Below are 19,279 nucleotides of genomic sequence, written 5' to 3' on the forward strand. Positions count from 1 at the left end.
ATGGAGGAGGAGAGCGAAGGGAAGTTACCGTTCCTGGATGTGCTGGTCATCCGAGAGCCGAACGGACGCGTGACTCACACCGTCTACCGGAAACCGACGCACACAGACCGGTACCTACGAGCCGACTCTCATCACCACCACTCACACCTATCTTCGGTGCCTCGTACGCTGCTGAACCGAGCACTTGCTCTATGCGACCACAAATACGTTGAAGCGGAACTAAGGCATGTGCGTGACGTATTAGAGCGCAACGGTTATCAGTGGCGCCAGTGCAGACGTCTTCTGGGAATTGCGGGTGAAGTTCGCAAGCGTCCGGCGGAGGCTCAACGCACTCCTGCGTACTTACCATACGTACAAGGAGTCACTGACAAGATAGGTCGCTTGTTACGCCGAAGATATAGCATCAAGACGATCTATCGACCGCCAGGACAACTGCGACAGATGGTCCGCACTCCCAAGGACAAGGATCCTTTGGGCGTTCCGGGAGTATACAAAATACCGTGCGACTGCGGCCTGAGCTACATTGGGGAAACCCGGCGCAATGTAGCAACCAGACTTGGCGAACACATACGCAGCATGAAGAGTATGGACACCGAGAAGTCGGCAGTGGCTGAACACGTCTGTAATGCGGGGACGGCTCACTACATAAGATTCGACAAAGCCTCCGTACTAGCGAGGGAAAAATACTTCGTGCCGCGGAAAGTACGGGAGGCTATAGAAATCAGCCGTCACCCGAATTTTAACAGAGATCGTGGATGGACACTGCCACCAGCGTGGAAACCAGCACTGAATGCTGCGTCTTTTCAAACGACGCTAAGTCTGGAGTGCGACGCGGTCAGCACGGTATGCACCGACTCAGCCAGTACGGAAGCACGGATGATGACGATGACGACGGCGGACCCCCCACCCGCGACACCGGCGTCGCCGACCCCTCCGCCGCTCACGGCGCGAGCGCGGCGCTACGCAGCGAGATGCGCGGCCGCTGACGTCAGTTCGACTCGCGATCCCGCCGCGTCTGCTCATGATTAAGGACTCCGGTTGGGTCCGAAACTAGTCGGGCTACCCCGATAAATACGCGTGAGTAAACCGTTACATCATTTAATAAAGAATTTTGTTATTTTTCAGTATGAATAAAAAAGCTTTAAAATTAAAAAAAAAAAACATTTTTTTCAGTTCAAAACTAAAAAACAACCGATTTACAAATTCGATTCGCACATTCGCAAATTCGCACATTAATTCAATTTCAGTTTATAAATGTCAGCAATTGCAGCTTTAAATAGCTACTGAAACTTGCTGTTACGTTTCATAGTCGCACTCACTAAAGGCGCAGCTCAAACTCACATAATACCAAATGCTATTCATATTATAATAAACAAGGAAATCCTGTTTCTGCGGAGCGTGAAGTATATTTGTCTAGGTAAGGTTTCAAGGCACTAAATGGGAGAACGTCACGTCCTCGGCACTTGTCCTCAAGTTTGCAAGGCACTACACTCCCATCGCGTCTACAACTTTTCACATAAACTGCACAACTTCACACGGCGCCACTTATAACAAATTGCCGTTTTCTATTCAACATATTGAAATTTTTGTAAAGTTCTCATACATGCATTCAACGAATCCTCTTATTACTTTTGTTCGGTGTCCGAAAGTGCAATTCGCCATTTACGTTTGGTATAGAAACTTCTGCCTACCGCCCGTATTAGTTTTAGTTGGTAGTCGCGAGTGTCAGAAGTCTTACTTTTATTCGTTCGCAAAACACGTTTTTGATTGCAGTAACGCCAGTAACAATGCAGGGACTTTGACTAACCAGATGTATTTTCACAGTGAATAATTCGTATGTACGGCGTGTTCATCATTAGCAGTGTGTTGTGTAACTCCATGCAGTTAAGATATGCTAATTTAAAACCTCAAATTGGGTACAAGCCCCGCACAGAGGAGTGTTGTGGCTTTGTACTGTGTTATGGCGGTGCGTTTGTAGTTGCGGGATGTTCGCAGCGCTGATCCCGTGCGTAACAAAGCGCTTGGTTCGCTAAACCGGTGTTCATCATGGAGGTTTTAATATAATAATATGCTTTTAAAATTGTGAAAAAAATATATTTAATAATCAAAATCATTCAAAAAGTTTTTATTCCAGTTGAATAAATAAATACTTTACGCACGATAGCTGTAAACTGTGCAATAGTGTGCGGTTGTAGAAACCATCATATATCCTACAATTATTGATTATAATAATCAAATGAATAACATTTATCGTTAAAAATGTAATTGTTTACGATATAAAAAAAATCGTATCTAATAAATTAGCAAACCGTATGCTAATGCAAACTGTTTTAAAAATAAAATTTCATAAATGAATTAATGAAATATAATATTAAACGTTGAATGCAAAGGGATACTAAATGTAACTAGATTTCAAATCATAGATGAATATAGTGGTATAAAAGGTCAGTCTAAATTACCGACAAAATATGTCGGTGTTCAAATAAAATATATACACAGATTTTGTGTTTTACCTCAAACATGCAACGAACGGGTTCACGTCAACTTTTACCGTTTAAAAATTAAGTGCGATTGTGTTTTAAGCTTCTCAAATGTTTGTTTTTAGGGTTTTAAATTTATATTCAAATCAATGTATTTTTAAACAATAGTTAATTATTTAATCTATGCTTTTTAAAAACAACTATATTAATTGAAAATTGGAGTTGAAAAACAAGATCGATCGCATTTTCGACGTTGACGAATTTCGTCCAACTTAAGACGAAGTAAACAATTATTTATTGCAGAATCCATTACATTTATTTATCCGAAAGACAATACTTATTATCCTATTACAAAAGTAAATGAAGAAATTTGAAGATACCCGCCTAATAATTTGTTCTTTCACTTCCAATTACATGAAGCGAATTAAATTATCCAAGTACAAAATGTCTCAGAAGAAGAAGTCAGATTAATTTTTCCACTTTATTTCTCGTCTTACGTAAACTAGGATAACCAGAATTCTTACAGAAAGCTTAAAGTAGGACATTTGCTGTTGTGAGAGGGAGACATCGCTATATACAATGTAATGCACTTTCTCGCTTCAACACTAGCACAAGTCGTGTCTAAGGATGTCATAGTACAGGCACAGTAAAAGTTATGACGGAGTCGTTTCACTAATTATATTGTAATACCGTGATTAGAGCTTAATTTGTGAATTGGCCTTTTCATTAATTGTGACATTAAGTATTTCTTGGAGACGGAAGATTTTTTAATTGTGGAAGTTGTTATCAAGGGATTGGGTTAAGATTGGCGGAAGTTGTTCTGAAAAAAGTCATATTTAGCAATTAGATAATACAGTGATACGAGTATAGAAATATAGTTGAGAAAGCGTTCGTACAAAAAAGCAGTATAAAAAGTTTTATACCAATAAAGAAATAAAACCGGTCAAGTCCGAGTCGCAATCGTGACACAGATGTCCTTTGAAAAAGGCTGCTACTGTTTCTTAGCATTGATCTTACTTGTAAAATGTCAACTGCCCAGCTATCACGGTTCATGCAATACAGCCTGTTGACTTACGGACGAAAGAACAGCGGAGCTTCAGTGATATAGTTCCGATTTCATCTTTTGGCTTCGGAAAACCAAAAAAGCAAAGAAAAATCTTGTACCCATAGTCACCTCTAAACATTCAGTTGTCTGTAACCAAGTTACGTAATTACACCTCAGATTGGCCCCGTCCCTAAAGCCGCAGTCACACGAGCGACCCCACAGTCTCACCTAGCCCTAATATTTGCACACATCATTACCACATTACCTTGCCCGAGGAGTTTTAATGAATTGCCTGACGATGATATTGTTGCCTATAATTAGGTTTACCAGCAATAAAGGGATACCCTATGTAGCTCAGGGTTTTATAGTTTGGATATGAGACTTTAAGTTACAAGGTATGATGTATTTCGCGATGATGTTATTTTTTTAACTGATCATTAATTAATTTATCTTTTCAATTAGAAGAACCCTTGCCTAATTTGGGCAACAAGTCTGGTATTTTTTTTATATATCAGCTGTTTACACGGAAAACATTTAGGAGAAGAGACCAGATCCATTTTAAACACGTAAATGGAACATAATTTCAAAACGCAGACCATCGAACGTATTTGCCGGGATCAGCTCATTAATTTTGGATGAAAAAATAATAATTGCAAAACTACCACTGCCACTTTACTCGTGATTAAGGATTATTTTTGGGTACGAAACTAGCTGAACGATTGCGTAACTTATAAGGAAGCAGATTAGTGATTTCAAGGTAATGATAGAAAATTAGTTGCAATGGCTTTCACTTTAATATTTTTATTTAATATGACTATGAGATCCCTAAAGCACTGCATCTTAACTTTTGTATTTGTTTCTGACTGTACCTATATTAAGAAACGTACAAGTATGTAAGAAACAACATTTATAGATTAGATTTATTTAACACTTTAATACAATATGCTACTAATTGACTGTTAAAGATTTCGTACACAGCACAGCATTTGTCACGCTTTTCGAAGCTAATATTCCATAAAATACGATTCTCTAATTCATGTGAATTTTGTGATCACTAAATGTCTCAGTCTAAAACTGCCGTGCACGCTTGTCATATCAATAAATTATGAGAGAGATAAACTGGAAACGACATACATTTGATTTACGTTTACCCTGAATAGATAAAATCATAATCTTGGAATAGAATCGTGCTAGCTGTAGCGTGTAGACGATGTTTTGTAGGAAATGACTGGCCAAACCAAGATTTCAGTAGAAATTTAATAAGACAGGATATTGACTTAAGATGGGGAGTAATTAATAACATTAATTCATTTGAAGCTAAACGTATTTAATAATAAAAACGTTAACAATGTCGTAATATCGTAGTCTCTATGCACGTTGAATGGTTATGCTGATTCTATTTTCAATAAGCAGCCCAGTTTCTGATCACGGGTGGAGTCGACCAAGCGCTTTGCGTATCCGAGGTGTTTTATAGAGAATTCGTGCACCTGGTCCCCATGTCCTAAGCGTTGCAAAACGAAATTCAAATATGTATATATACTCGTAAATGCCTCACGGGTAATTATATTTTTGGAATTCAATATGCAGAAATACTAGGTAAATTGCTAAATTAGTTGTGATGTCAGCTATTCACTACTATTCCCGTATACACTTGGTTTTTTGTACCTGAAACTATTTGAAAATGTTTTCGTTTGGCTAAAGCTGACATTTTGCTTTGATCGAGAGAATTCCGGTCAGCGTGTCATTCAATGTTCAACGGATCCCCACGGCTGTTTTCGTGTTTTCGCCATGCGTCAAACCTGTATACTTCACGCCCATGTGTTGCCGCTGCCGTTAGAAACGGGAAAAAGCCTGGCTTTCTAGGGAAATTCCAATTACCCGCTGAAGGTTTTGGAGCTGAATCGCGACAACGATTGCGGCCTTTCACATTTTTGGGAATTTACAATGCGTAACTTTCGCAGGGAAGAAACGGGTCCTTCGGACGGATTCCTATTTTTTTACCAGTCAATTTTCTATCATAAAACATGGCAATATAGACCACAAATAAATGAATTTATACAAATCCTCACATATCAACGAAATAAAGAAGTATCTTATTTCCGTAAAAGCAAAATAACAGCCCCGTTTCACAATCCCCGTTACAATTCCCCAATTTACCATCGATATCATAGCATGCCGGCTTGATTGGACCGTGAATGCTAACAGACTCAGTACAGCAGTTGCTATAGATTTATAGAGTTCTCATCGGACCCTCGCTTTATGTTGCCTAGACACAATGATATATCGACAATTACAACGTTGACAATCCGTATCGATGCTTTGATGGACATTGTTTGGGGTCTTATGAGTATTCCGTGTCGGATAAACTTAGGGCTATTTTCTTTATTCATCTTCTGATCATCAGTCTAGCCTTAAACCAACTATGTTGGGGTCGGCTTCCAGATTGATTATCTGCTAAGTCCCAGTGTTTTACAAGGAGCCACCATTGCTTATCTGAACTCCTCAACCTACTTACGTAAGCGAAACGGTGTCGACTACATTTACAAATACGGGATTCACGTCATCAATGGCCGATGCTTGCGACGACGTTTGTAGATTGCAAACCCCATCAAAACATTTGTGTTTGGGCATTAAATGCTTGTTCTACATCTGGGTTTCCATTTTTGTAAAACGCGATAGGTACAAGTACTAAAATACTTTTTACTTACTTTTAATCACTTAAATAATTACCCTGTTTTTGTTTTATTTCAGTATGGGTGAGTCGACGGAATCCATCAACAATTTTCTAATTACTTTCTTGTACACAACGCTCAATCATGCGTTTTTTGTCGCGTTTTATTGATGAGTTTTGTTATTATGATATAATGGTCGGTTTTTATGATACTTGCTATACATTGAATTATGTGCTTCGATATAATTCTATAATGTGGTCGATATAAAAAGTTTCAATTTTCACAGCAACAATTTATGAAATTTTCCAATTCGAATAATTGGATTCCAGCAAAACAATATAACCATTTGTAACCCAATATAGCAACAAATAGAAACTGGAGACAAAAGAACAAAGAGGGCTCGTCACTTCAATTTCGTGTTTCTTCAATCGGAAAATAAATCAAATCAACCATACCGATCTCGAGATAGTTAATTAACCTCCTTTTAAAATATTAGAGAAATAAGAAAAATCGCCCAAACATTTTCGTGAAAACAGCCGGAATTCGATTAAGCCCGATTAAGGGATAGTCAAAAACTTCAATTTTGCCGAGAAAAATCCTTTTTATGTAGGCAGCATTATGAAGACGTGGATGAAAAGAGTAAATGGTGCGAAATAATCCGGACTCTTAGTTCTGCGTTGCTGAAAACGAATTTATTGCCCCTCGATACCCATACAGGCGGGTTTTATTGACACCTTAATAACATACCGACCGATATTCAGAGCAGATATCCTCATTATATCATGTTATATGGAACAGTTTAAATTTCCACTACATATATTGTTTAGATGTGAAGAAGTTTAAATGTTACTGAATAAATGGAATACGACTGTTATCGATTATAGCATCGCTAACCAGGTAAATTTAGTATGAATGGAAAGAGAGTCTACCGTAGCTTGGAAAATGGCTTGACATCAGTCTACTGACGTCACCATGTCAAAAAACTTCTAATTAGTACTTTTTCCATCCATTACCCGATATTCTAAGCGATTAAGTCGTAAAATATTTCTATGTTCCATTTTGTTCTCCATTTTCTTAATTTGCTTATCAAAATGGAGGCTCTATGCAATTTAAAAAAATACAGCGCGTAACAGTTGGCCGTTATTATTGTGCCTGATGGCAATGATAGCTATTATTATCGATCATGCTTTATTTTTAACTTCATATTGTGCCAAGGGTGAGTGCCTTTTTTTGTATTTCACAATTTTTGTATTCGACTGAATCTTTAGGGGACGATCCTAGAAAGTAAATTCTCTTATGGGGAGTTAAAAGCTAATACAATTATTATTTTGTAATTTTTTGGTCGATTTTAACTCTAGATGAAACTGGAATAAAATACATAGGTATTTTAATAGTATTCCATAATCGTGTAGTTTAGCTCCTCATTTGTATTATTTTTCAAATACGGCACCTAAAAAAAAAAACTACAACATCATTTTGCGGCGGCTCAATGCATCTCACGAGAAAAATAAATAACAACCTTCATACGAAACTGCACCCTTTTCAAATAAAAACAAACACATTAATAAGCAAAATATCCACAGAGCAATAAGCGACGTAAACGGAAAAACGAAATCCGGCGCACCCAAAAACTCAGATGAAAATATGGTAAAAATAAAAAGCATTAAAATCAGTGTTGTTAAAACTTGTGCGAAAACTGAACGGACTTTTGGCACATTCGTTAGTTGGTTTCCATGTATGGGAGCTTCGAACATTTTCTAACTATAGTTATGAACAGTATTTCTAAACAGGCAGGTGTTCTGTTTTGTTGTACTGAAAAGTTGCTTAATCTGTGCTGAATGAAACAATCACTTATACTTTGTCTGAATAAAAGGTGTTTTTGGTTTAGAATGTTTTTGCCTTCACTGAGCTTAAAAGGGTTTTACCTGTATTTAAAGGGAGGTAGCTCGATTGAACTTAATGGTTGTTTTGTATGTTCGTTTGGCCGATGGACAATGCGACATGTGTCATCGTTGCATCTGTAAAGAAGCATGCATAACTAACTGTTCCATCAGTATTATAGGTAGATATCAGTTAACAGCCACTTAAAAGACTTTCGCTATCTAAAAGCTGGCATATTGCATCATCACTTCTGCTCGGAAGCCTATTATTGAGGGTCCGCTGTCTGTCTGTCCGCCCGTGCATTACAAGGCTGTGTCTCTAGAATAATAAACAAGTAGATCAATTCAAAATTATCTGTTTTTATTCAAAGTTTTGAATATCTAGATATTCAAACTTCAAACTTGATTAGAATAACATTTTTTAAACTATCGAACAATTAAACAAACCTACGAGGTTGAAAGCATTTCATACCCATAGCTTTGTTTCTATCACTAAACTTTAGTCTTTAATTTAAGCCTACACTCTATTCAATTTTCCGTACAAATTTGATAAAGCGAAAATCTTTTGACACCCTAAATCCCTAAGTTCTTCCAAAATAACGTTCAATTTCTAAATATTTTCTCTCCCAAATATTTCCAAGGTGTTTGATTTTACTGACATATTTGGTTCACGGTCTCCTAGCCTTGCCGCTAAAACACTCGAGTAGGTTGCTCGCGTCACCGTCATGCATCCGATTATCGATAACGAAAGGCAATCAGGCAGCTACTCGAGAACTTAAATCGATAAGAGAGTGAAATGTTGCTCAGCTCGGTAGATTAAGCTAGTCGTGTGCAGCGTAAGATTGGCTAGGTAATAAGGAAAATCGATTAGAAGTTTTTAGGTAATTTAATGATTTTGTCGATGAAGGTGAGCTTTAACACTTACAAACTATTTTCGTTAGGTTACAAAATGGAAAAAGAAAACCTTTATGTCAACATTAACAGATGCATAAATATACAATTACTTCCCTTCCTTAAAGATGGATATAAGCATCAATGCCTTTTAAAAAAATTCAGTAATATGTGCTTTTGGCGATGTGGAAGAGCGACCCCACAGTCTTGTATAGTAATCTTGTTTTCGTGTTCAGATAAAGCTGTTCTTAGTCAGAAAAATATTTCTAAAATATAATAAAAATCGCGATCACCACCCAAAGCAAAAAAATCTCAATGTGGTGATTAGTGATTAAAATCTTTTACTATTTAGAAATCGTCGTGTAAGATTCTAAGTTGAAATAACGAGCAGGTGATTGAGTATTTTCTTTTCCTTATCGACATACTTAGGAGCGAAATCGAGGAAACACAAAATGCGATCAGCTCGTTCCAGTTAAAGGTAATGACCTCCACTCAAGGGCCCACACTTTTTTCTTTCGAATTGACAACGCACTCCGCAACAGTTATATAAAATTCATGCGTTACTTCCCCTTTTAGTAGTTTTTACTACTTTCTCCTGATGCCAATTGGTAAATTCAAGGAAATTACTTGGACCTTAGAACTGTTACGATAATATTTATTGCAAGCTGAGCGTCGCGGTTTTACCAGGGTCGTCTTTTTCTGCCCGACATACGCCATAAATATTTTGAACTAGCAAAACTGTCTTGAGGTATCTGTTATCTGCAAAATTAAAAATAATTCTAATAAGACCACTCTGATGAGTACTTAAAACGAGGTGTAGTTTACTCAGTTATGAAAAAAAAACAATTATCTTGACATTCAAAGAAAGGTTTCAATTTTATTTATTAGTATTGCCTTTAGCTGTTGGTATATTAAATTTACACCTAGTAAAATACGAAGATATTTTCCAAAAAATATACCTTCAGGTAAAACTTGAAAGAAACTGGGTCACCGCCCCAATTTTGTCCAAACCACTTAAAATAAATGCAACTAAAGGAAGTCGACTCAAACTGCTCCGGGCCACGAATAAATTTGGCCGAAAATTATTACGGAACACGTTTATTAAAAAAAAAGGAAACAAAGGAAACTATGTAGATGCCACTTTAAAAATGTTTTATTCAATAGAGAATAGATTTAGGTGGTGGCAAACGTTTCATTATTCTAATGCTTGCGGTGGGCGGTGCCTAGATAGCCCAGGTGTTGCGAAGTAAATGTAAATATTTTATTGTGGGGGCACAAACAGCGCCTGAGAGATCAATAAAATTTGTTTGTTTTGTAAAATGCTCTCTGTTGTCTGCTTTATAGATTGTGGACATGAATAATTCATATATACGAATGGAGTAGTACCAACCAGTCCATTCGTTTTAATATTTCGCCTGATGAAACGAATAACTTTCGGCCTTTTTTCGCCGTTACGATGTAAAGTTTATTTTGATATATAAACATTGGGTGCCGAATATTCAATAAATTTTAATAAACAAAACATGTATCACACAAGATAAATTAGCTACAAATACTTGTTTTTTTTTGGTCCTATTTATGTTACATCGCTTTCAAAATTTGGAAGTGGTTGGTCATTAAATGACCAGAAAAATGATAAAGAGCGAGAACTATGGCAAATAAACTTAGCTGAAACAATAGATTTTTATTTTATTCTTATATTGATAAGTTATGTATAAATAAATAATTCATTCACATCAAAATATTAAAACAACGCTTATTTATCGAAGCTTTTAAATAAATACCAAAACAAATTATGATCGAAGACATAAAATATTGACATTTCAAAATAAATATTTTCTGAGACTCTACTTAAGCAGCATCATATTTTTATATTTTTAAAAGGAAAATTATTTGATTTTAACTAACGGACAACTATTAAATTCGTAGTAAAAACTTATTTCTACTTTTACCATGAATAAATTTGTAAAAACACTAAAATATTTGACTATTGTGACGTTTTATCGAAATAACAAAAGATATAAAAACACCTTAAACCATTATTTTACAATTATCGTGTCTGTAATAGTCGCTCCTACCCTTAGCTTTACACAGCAAACTCGATCTAAACTCGAAACGTGTGAGTTGTTAGTCGAGTTCGTTAGTTGTAATGTCATCAGAGTTGCAGGTCGGAGTTGCTGATTGGACAGCTTCAACTATTCCGAATTCACAATCGAGTTTTCGATCGAGATCTCGTAGTGATTAAGAGATAATTATCTTGGGATCGAGATTAGAAAAAAGATGAGTAAGTTGTTTCTTAAAACTAATTCATTTCAGTGTACTAATTTAATAAGATATACAGCTCACGCTACAATTGACAACAATTGAGATCAAATAAATAAATCAAACAAATAAGACAAGCGTGTCTCTGAGCAACAAAACAGAAAATTAAACAAGATATCTACAACGAATCTTGACACAAACAGATCATATCCAATTCATTGCTTCGGCCCAAATAAATCCAATCTCTATAGAAACCAATTCAATTATGTAACGAAAACAGGTGGGAAAAATCTGCTGAATTAACATCCTTGATCAATCTGTCCTTTATTCAATAGGGTTCGGAAGTTACATGCAGCGTTTATACTTCACCAAGCATACAGGGTGTGTTCTAAAACTCAATTTACGTTCTGCCGTTTTGAGCTTCATCTAGCTATATAGTTGTATAGATACCATGAATATCTTAAAGGTTCTCTTGTACGTAAAATGTACCTCAGGCTTAGTTAATGCATCGTCCTGTATATTCAATGGAACATGGCCTCCTAATTAACTATACAATGAACGGTACGTAATTAAAATGAGCACGCTCGGAGAGATTAGTGATAACTCGTGCGCGTTCTTTTGATTAATACCCTTAATTTTGTTTAGGGATTTTGTCGTGTGTCGATTAATCTATTTATAGAATTAATTGTTTATTCAAATTGGATAGAAATTGTAGGAGTTTTATTTTAGAAAATAAAAGTGTTCCGGGTACGCTAAATACATCTATGCCATGATACCATTGTTTTTAAATAATGCTAAATTAATTCTTGGGGGGGCTTAACCTCAATAGCAATTTAGTATGTTACATCCACCCCTATTTTGAGATTAAAACATTGCGTTGCTATTACGCAAATTTTAACGTCACACCATAATTTGAAAAGATGAACGAACACACGGCTCCTCCCATCTACCTAAGTGCCTACAAACTATCCGCCAGCTCCCTCAACATATTATTTCAAAGTAACAAGTTGTCATGGAAATATAACGGTTTCACTCCCAGCCGTGTGAAAATAACGCAGTGGATTTTCTTAAAACACTTTTGGCTCGCCAGTCCAGCCGCCATTCCGTCTGTGAGTATGACGTTGCATTATGCATTTTGCTAACGAACGCGTGCTGTGAAAGCCGTACGGAAAATTTGAATAGAAAATGTTAAACTGTGCAAAAGTTTTCATGCTTTTACTTAGAAAAGAAACAAGAGGAAGCTCAGTTAGATGCCGTTTAGCTCAGATTTCATGTAACAAAGCTTCGTGGCTTGCCATTTAAGAGGATATATGTGGTAACGTACAGTTTAAAACAAAAGTGCTAAAACATTTCTGTCATATTTTGGTTTGAACACGGCATTAAATAAAATCGCATCGTATTTTTGAAATAAAGAAAGATGAAAATGTACTTTTTAATAAAATAAAAACTAGTGTATTTCATACAGGGATTATTTGAAAATGGTATAAAGAATGCGCGTTTTATTGTATAGGTGTATCAAGTGTTAACAGTCTCATGTTTTCTTTGTTTTCGCGCAGATTGGAAACGGGTCTGGCGGACCAAGCAGGGTGCATAGAATAACAGTCATGAATATAACCCTGTGGATGCAGAGGTTGCGAAATTAAACAGAAATATAATTATAGCACAACACAACAACGTTTCAATCTGTGAAATTCAGTGCTTTGAGATTGTAGTAGGTTTCTGAAATGAAAATTTAACCACGTTACACCCGATAACCTTTTTTGAACAGTCGTGTGTGCATAGTTTTAAGAGAATAACGTATTTAAGGAATGTAAATACCAGATATTGTAATTTTGACTGAAAAGAGTATAATATTTTAAAATTAAAGCGCGGCACGGTTCCGCCGACTCCAAACTTAACACTAGTAACCATGACCAATTTAAATTAAAATAGGCTTACTTCAAGTAAAAAATAGTACTTATATTAAAATAAAATTTCTGGGATTATTGTGTATGAGTAAGCTAGTCGGAACGTTACACGGCGCTGAACAAGATCTCTTTAATACAGCTGCGATTTGCAATTTCTAATAAACGGGTTTTTTTTCTTTGTAAAGGTAATATAGTCTAGGATTGCTGCTAACACGACAATGGGATTACATATCCACCTGTTAGACAAAGTGATTGCAGGATTATTGAACCAAGATCTCCCGTTTGTTCTGAGGATTAAAGCTTCGAGTAGAATTTCTACAGCGAGCACAAGTTCTGTGTTAGAACAAATACGCTTACTTAGAATTGTATTTTGTTGTGCTAGTAATAAAAAATAGTTTCGGTTTTTGGCCTTAGATTTTGAAGTCTTGTCAATGTTTTATCTCGAAACTTGAACTTTAAATTCAATCTTCTCGATTTTATCATTTGGAAAAGTGTCAAGAAAAATGATGGTTTTGGGGTAACGAAAAAAGCGCCAACAAGAACAAATACATTGAAAAAGATTACACCTTTTCTAGCAACAACGAAAAAAACTGCAAATGAAATAGCTGTGATACCTAAAAATGAGTAAAAGTTTTTGGCTAAGTTCCGTATTACAATAAATAATTTCAAGATATTTGGCAATTTTTATTTTCGAACCATTTCAAATAAACACACTTTCCCTATTACCTAGAAAATTCAACACACACTTTAAATCCCAATAAACAAACTAGTATTTACAATCACTCATACCAGTACTAAAATCCGATAAACCTAAATCGTTAATCAACATTGCCATTTCGAACCTCGTTCAGTATTTAGTTCGCTAATTAAATTTCGATACATTACATAGTAAACCTAGTAGTTAAAGCCCTAAAAGAAATTAACGAAAATCTGAATCCTAATTAAATTGAGCTTGCGTATTATGATTGCTGTAATTGGATTCAGTAGCATAGCGTTGAGTTATCAATTCTCCGTTATACCCACTCTCCCTTTGATAACAGAACACTGTCACGTGTGCCTATGATTAGGAGTTTTAATCAACTCGTTTAATGTGATTCTTCCACGGGGAACTATTAAAAATATTAGTGTCCGTATAATAATCTATATTAGGGTATGTCTGCGAATAAATTAAATGAAAAAGAATTAATAATATTTGACGTATTTAGCTGTGATGAAAATAATTTTTAGTATTCTATAAAAAGTGGTAATGAATTCACGTCAACTTTTTGTTTTAGTTCGAAATTCTGTACTTTTGCGAAGGTTAGATAATGTTTAAAATTAATTGTAACCTAATGTACTTATAAGAAACAAATAAATATAGTCAGCATCCATTAAAGTATTTCAGTATTTTCTATTTCCCAGACCACGTTAGGATATTTCTCAAACGGCTTTTTCCATGACAAAGTTATTCTAGGCAGCTCTTACGAATAACTTGCATTCTCCAACAAACTGTTATTAGCTCAAATATAAAAAGATTTTTCTGTCTTCAGCAGAAAAAATAAGAGAAAGCAAACCATTTTTGTTTTTCGTGTCTTTTTTTTTTTCAATTTAAGTTTTAAAAATGCAACTTATCATCACTGAAAAAATTATAATTTAACAAAAAATCTGTCACAATCTTCGTCTGACTTTCGTAAATTATATACCTTTTATTTCATTCAGTAAATGAGTAGGTTTATTGGATTAAGTCCAGAAAGCTTTGCCCTTAATTGGGGCTTTCCGACAAATAACTTTTCTGTTTTCTCAAAGTCGGACAGACCTTAAATAATGTTCTCAATTAAATCTGTAATAACGAAATAGCTTATCATAATTATTACTCACACATACACCATGAATCTGTCGTTTTGTCTCATAGGCATCACACATTTGTGTTGAATTAGCATTAAGTTTATCATCAAGTGACGTAATTATCCGACCATATTATAGGCCACATTTAATGGTAAGAAACGTCAATGATGAATGAGGAATAGCTACAGTCTTTTCAAACCAATTCAGTAAACCCATACATGGAGTTCCCGGATTTCTTCTCCATGGAATGATATTTTTGAATCACGCTCCCAGTCATTAGAACTGTAACTACCAACGTCCCTTAATATCTTTTGATTTTTGACTTGAATTTGGTCAATACTAACCAAATGTAAAGCCGTGAAAATCGTAGTACCCGCGACTTATTGAAAAGCAATTTCATTTGTACACAATATTTAGGAAAAACCAGGGACCGGACAACCCCACTTTAGAGTTAAGCCGTTTGACAGGGTAACCCGTACACGGGGTAACTCATATCGCAGTGTTACCTTTTGTTCGAGTTACATCCTCGAAACCCAGCGAAATGGTTAACACCTTCATTATGGTAACCACGTGAAGGGGTTAACCCCTTCAATAACTTAAGCCTTTGAAGTGGTTACCTTCACGAAAGGCTTTTATTCGTGTTACCCTGAATTACCCACTAAACTTGAGCTGCATACTTGCACCCTAGCGGCCCCTCATTGCTTTACTAAGACTACAGCTGATTTTCTTCTATCGCCGACGAGTCGCGCCGCGACTCGCGCCTCTCGGACAAACTACCTACGCGCGAAACGTCGCGTCATGTCAGCATGATAAGAAAACCAGCCATATAGGTAACTAGCTGTTGCCCGCGACTTCGTCCGCGTGGTTAGAAGATATAAGTTAGGAATTTTTGAACGAAAGCCCTCGAAGTAATATATTATTTATTCTTAATATTTTTCCCCGTATTTGCCACATTTTCCATTAAATCTTCGCTTCTATTAGTTGCAGCATAATTTTATATACCTAGCCTAAAACCTTCCTCGATTATTGGTCTATTGAACACAAAATGAGATCAAATTTTTTAGATGAAATTATATATAATAAATATAATAATTAAAAAAAAAACGAAAACAAGTTTTTTTCATTTTTTGCATTTTCTGAGAAGATTTGACGGGTGAATTTTCGATTGAAAATTAGAGTGTTATTTATATTAATTCAAAATAAGGTGAAAAAATAAATATTTTTAATCAAATAAATTACAGGGTATTTGGGACACAAAAAAGTAAGTTTTCACCAAATTTCGTTACAAAAATAAATTTTTGTAAAAGATAAAAATAAAAAACCACAATCTTGGTTTTTTAGATTTTTCACATAAATTTTGAGGTTATGTGAAAAAAATGTAAACACAAAAGTTTTAGATCTTTTTCTTTTAGAACTTTGCCATTTGACTTTTTTCGATACGAATTTTAGTTTTGCCGGAAATCGATAAAAACCGTTTTTTACTCTTCAAACGTCACTCCCACCCCCTTCCCGACCTCAGATCACCCGTAAATTATTTTTCCTTTCATTTTTATAATATTCCCCTCCTTTTCTAATGGGTTTCATCCTACTATTTTTTTTTTTTGTTTTAAAAATTATCGACCCTGGTCTACAAGTATAGACACGAAAAATATATATCACAACGTTTGAAAAGTGCGACAAGCAAAATTAAACTGTAAGATCATATCCACAATGATTTTTATTCCATGTTTACAAGTCGCTCGGTAAATGCAACAATGGCGCCGCTGGGCGGTATGATGTCACGTGCGCTCGTGGTTATACTATTTTCAAACTAATGTCTATGATAAAGAGTGCATATTGCATTGTCTTAGGTTGGAGTGGGTTACCCTGTTACAGTGTTACAGGGTAGTAAAGGGTAACCTGTTCGGAACAGGGTTACAGTAATCCGTTCGAAGGTGTAACATATGTCATAGGGTTTTTTCTTGAAGCGCTTAAAAAAACCCCTTCAAAAACCCTTTCAATGAGTATCCGGCCGGTCCCTGGGAAAAACTATACAACTTGCAAAAGTTTGATTCATTTACTGTGGCTGAAAAAAATGACCTGACAAGACAACACATAGTTCCTTTTGATAAATTTCAATTAAAAATCATTAAACTCGAATTATTGCCCATCAGAAATCGAGATTTAGTCTCAAAGGATATTTAGCTCCTATTAACGATGAAATCCTGGTATCGAAAATAGTTCCTGGATTGTTGATGGATTCTCAGTTGTAAGCTCGGAGTTAGGAAGTTGGCGGTATTACACCTCGTGCCTCGACAAACATGTAAAGCTGAACAACATGGGTCTCGTGAAACTGGTCGTGTTGAGGTGTAACTATGGATTATGGAAACTAATTTGAGATTTTATTCGTGCTTATTCACGATTTTCCCTTGATTTTAGCCCGACCGCGACGTTTAAAATAATGTTTTATTATTAATGTTATTATTCAGTATTGTCTTGTGCAGGTATACTTATATTTAGTCCATTTAGCTGGCTTAGACTGACCTCTGTGGGATCTGACCGCCGCTTGATATTGAAACATCAATTATTCTAAGATTTTCGTCTGGAATCATTCATATTTCGTCTTAATTTCTGATTGAATCAGACTTGTAAGGTGTTTTATTAAAATTAATTACTGTTTCTTAGATCTTTCGCACAGGTGGTAAGTTTTCGATTCACATTAACTTTAGTTAAGCACCTAGGTATCGAATTTATTAGACTACTTTAACCTCTAACGACGTGACCTATATCTTAACTTCTAGTTTGTTTGGCCGCTAATAGTATTTTAAATAGGTACTATGAAAAATCGACGCCTCTGACTTAGTAATTATATACCTACGTGTGTCGCAGGGTATGTATATTAAACCCACATGCACAGTACACTCAGAATAAGCATCCGAAGATCACACAAATTCTTGTCCCGCGCAGGGATCAAACTGGTGACCTATACTACTTGCCTTTCCATGTCTAAAATACTCTTTCAAAACTCTATGTCTGCATACAACATATAAAATTAGAAAAAGATGCAAGGCCAAATACCCGTATAAATAGCTTATCAAACCAAAAACCATTTACCCAGTCGAATTAGGATAAACGGAGAATGATTCAATTGTCTGTAGAATTGCCAACATCCTTCTTCTAATAAAGAGTGACTCGCGTCGCGAACAACCGCTGCGTCCGATAGAATAATTATTGAATGACAACAAATGAAAATGAAGCTCAAATTGTTTGTAAGGGGTTTTACATGGGCTGGGAATTTCTGGTCTATTCTTATTCTTAAAATTCGAAATTCGCTATATTCTTAAACCAAATACTCATCAAAGCCGTAAGAAAGCACGACAAGGTCGCTAGTTCAATTGTGTGCTTGTAAGTTAAGCCGTTTCATTTCTGAAACTCTTGATTACCACATCCATGAGGGCAAAACCTCGGACGGAAGTTACATATTCTTTAAGTATTTTTCATCTTTCTTTGACATCAACACATTGTGTTTATATATCGCCACTGCCCACATTACCTACCTTCACCGAAACGTAGTTTCAACAACCAACAAAAACAATTGAATTACAATATTCAATTAATTACGTTCGATGGAGCTTACAACCAAAATTATAATGATTGTATAAACAATAACTATTCTAACATAATTTCGTGAGTAATTGAATAAAACAAGTGTTGACCATTCAGGACTCACGAACGAAAAGCTTTTAGTGCGTACAAAACTACTTACTCACCTTCTATTTGGGTGGTACAATTAATTTTATCGAGTTAACTCGCTGAGAGCAGGACCAATTTAATCATTTGTACGAAATGGGATTTTCTATTTGTAAAATATATACGAAGAAAGGTGAAGGGAATTTAATAATGACATAGTTCCTTTGACACATGTACCGTAGGCTTTCGAGAGACATCGCGAGCTTCACGCCTTCCCGACCATTGGTATGGGTGATAAGCTTTATCACTGCTTATTGGGAGATAAGAAATTGACACTACTGTATATAGTCCTTAATGTGTAGATTTTAGGTTTAGTTTACACTGTCAATTCGTCCATTCTTCATTTGTTTTTCAAAAGAGTTTCGAACGTCTTACTATTCGACCAGCATTTTACGAACAACCAAAAAGAAATTTCTTAATCCAAATCATTCGATATTCAAAAACAACCACGTACCATGCGAATCCTTTAATCCTAACGCTCTCAACAGGCATCCATAAATCTAAACATCCAAACTAGCATTTATAATATTTAAACGAGACTTTAAGCACTCAAGCATTTGTTTTACAACTCGAACGAAATATTCAAGAC

The 19,279-nt window shown here is 35.7% G+C and overlaps 1 protein-coding gene across 1 annotated transcript in view; it reads left to right on the forward strand.

Moving 5' to 3' along the window:
• LOC113500795 overlaps positions 1-19,279 on the forward strand; it is a 27,389-nt gene continuing 8,110 nt past the window's right edge. Inside the window, exon 1 of the mRNA XM_026881695.1 lies at positions 1-228. Within this exon, the coding sequence (XP_026737496.1) occupies positions 1-228 (228 nt within the window). The remainder of the gene's footprint in view (positions 229-19,279) is intronic.

The sequence above is a fragment of the Trichoplusia ni genome, chromosome 14 (genome assembly GCF_003590095.1).
Source record: "Trichoplusia ni isolate ovarian cell line Hi5 chromosome 14, tn1, whole genome shotgun sequence".
Lineage (NCBI taxonomy): Eukaryota > Metazoa > Arthropoda > Insecta > Lepidoptera > Noctuidae > Trichoplusia > Trichoplusia ni.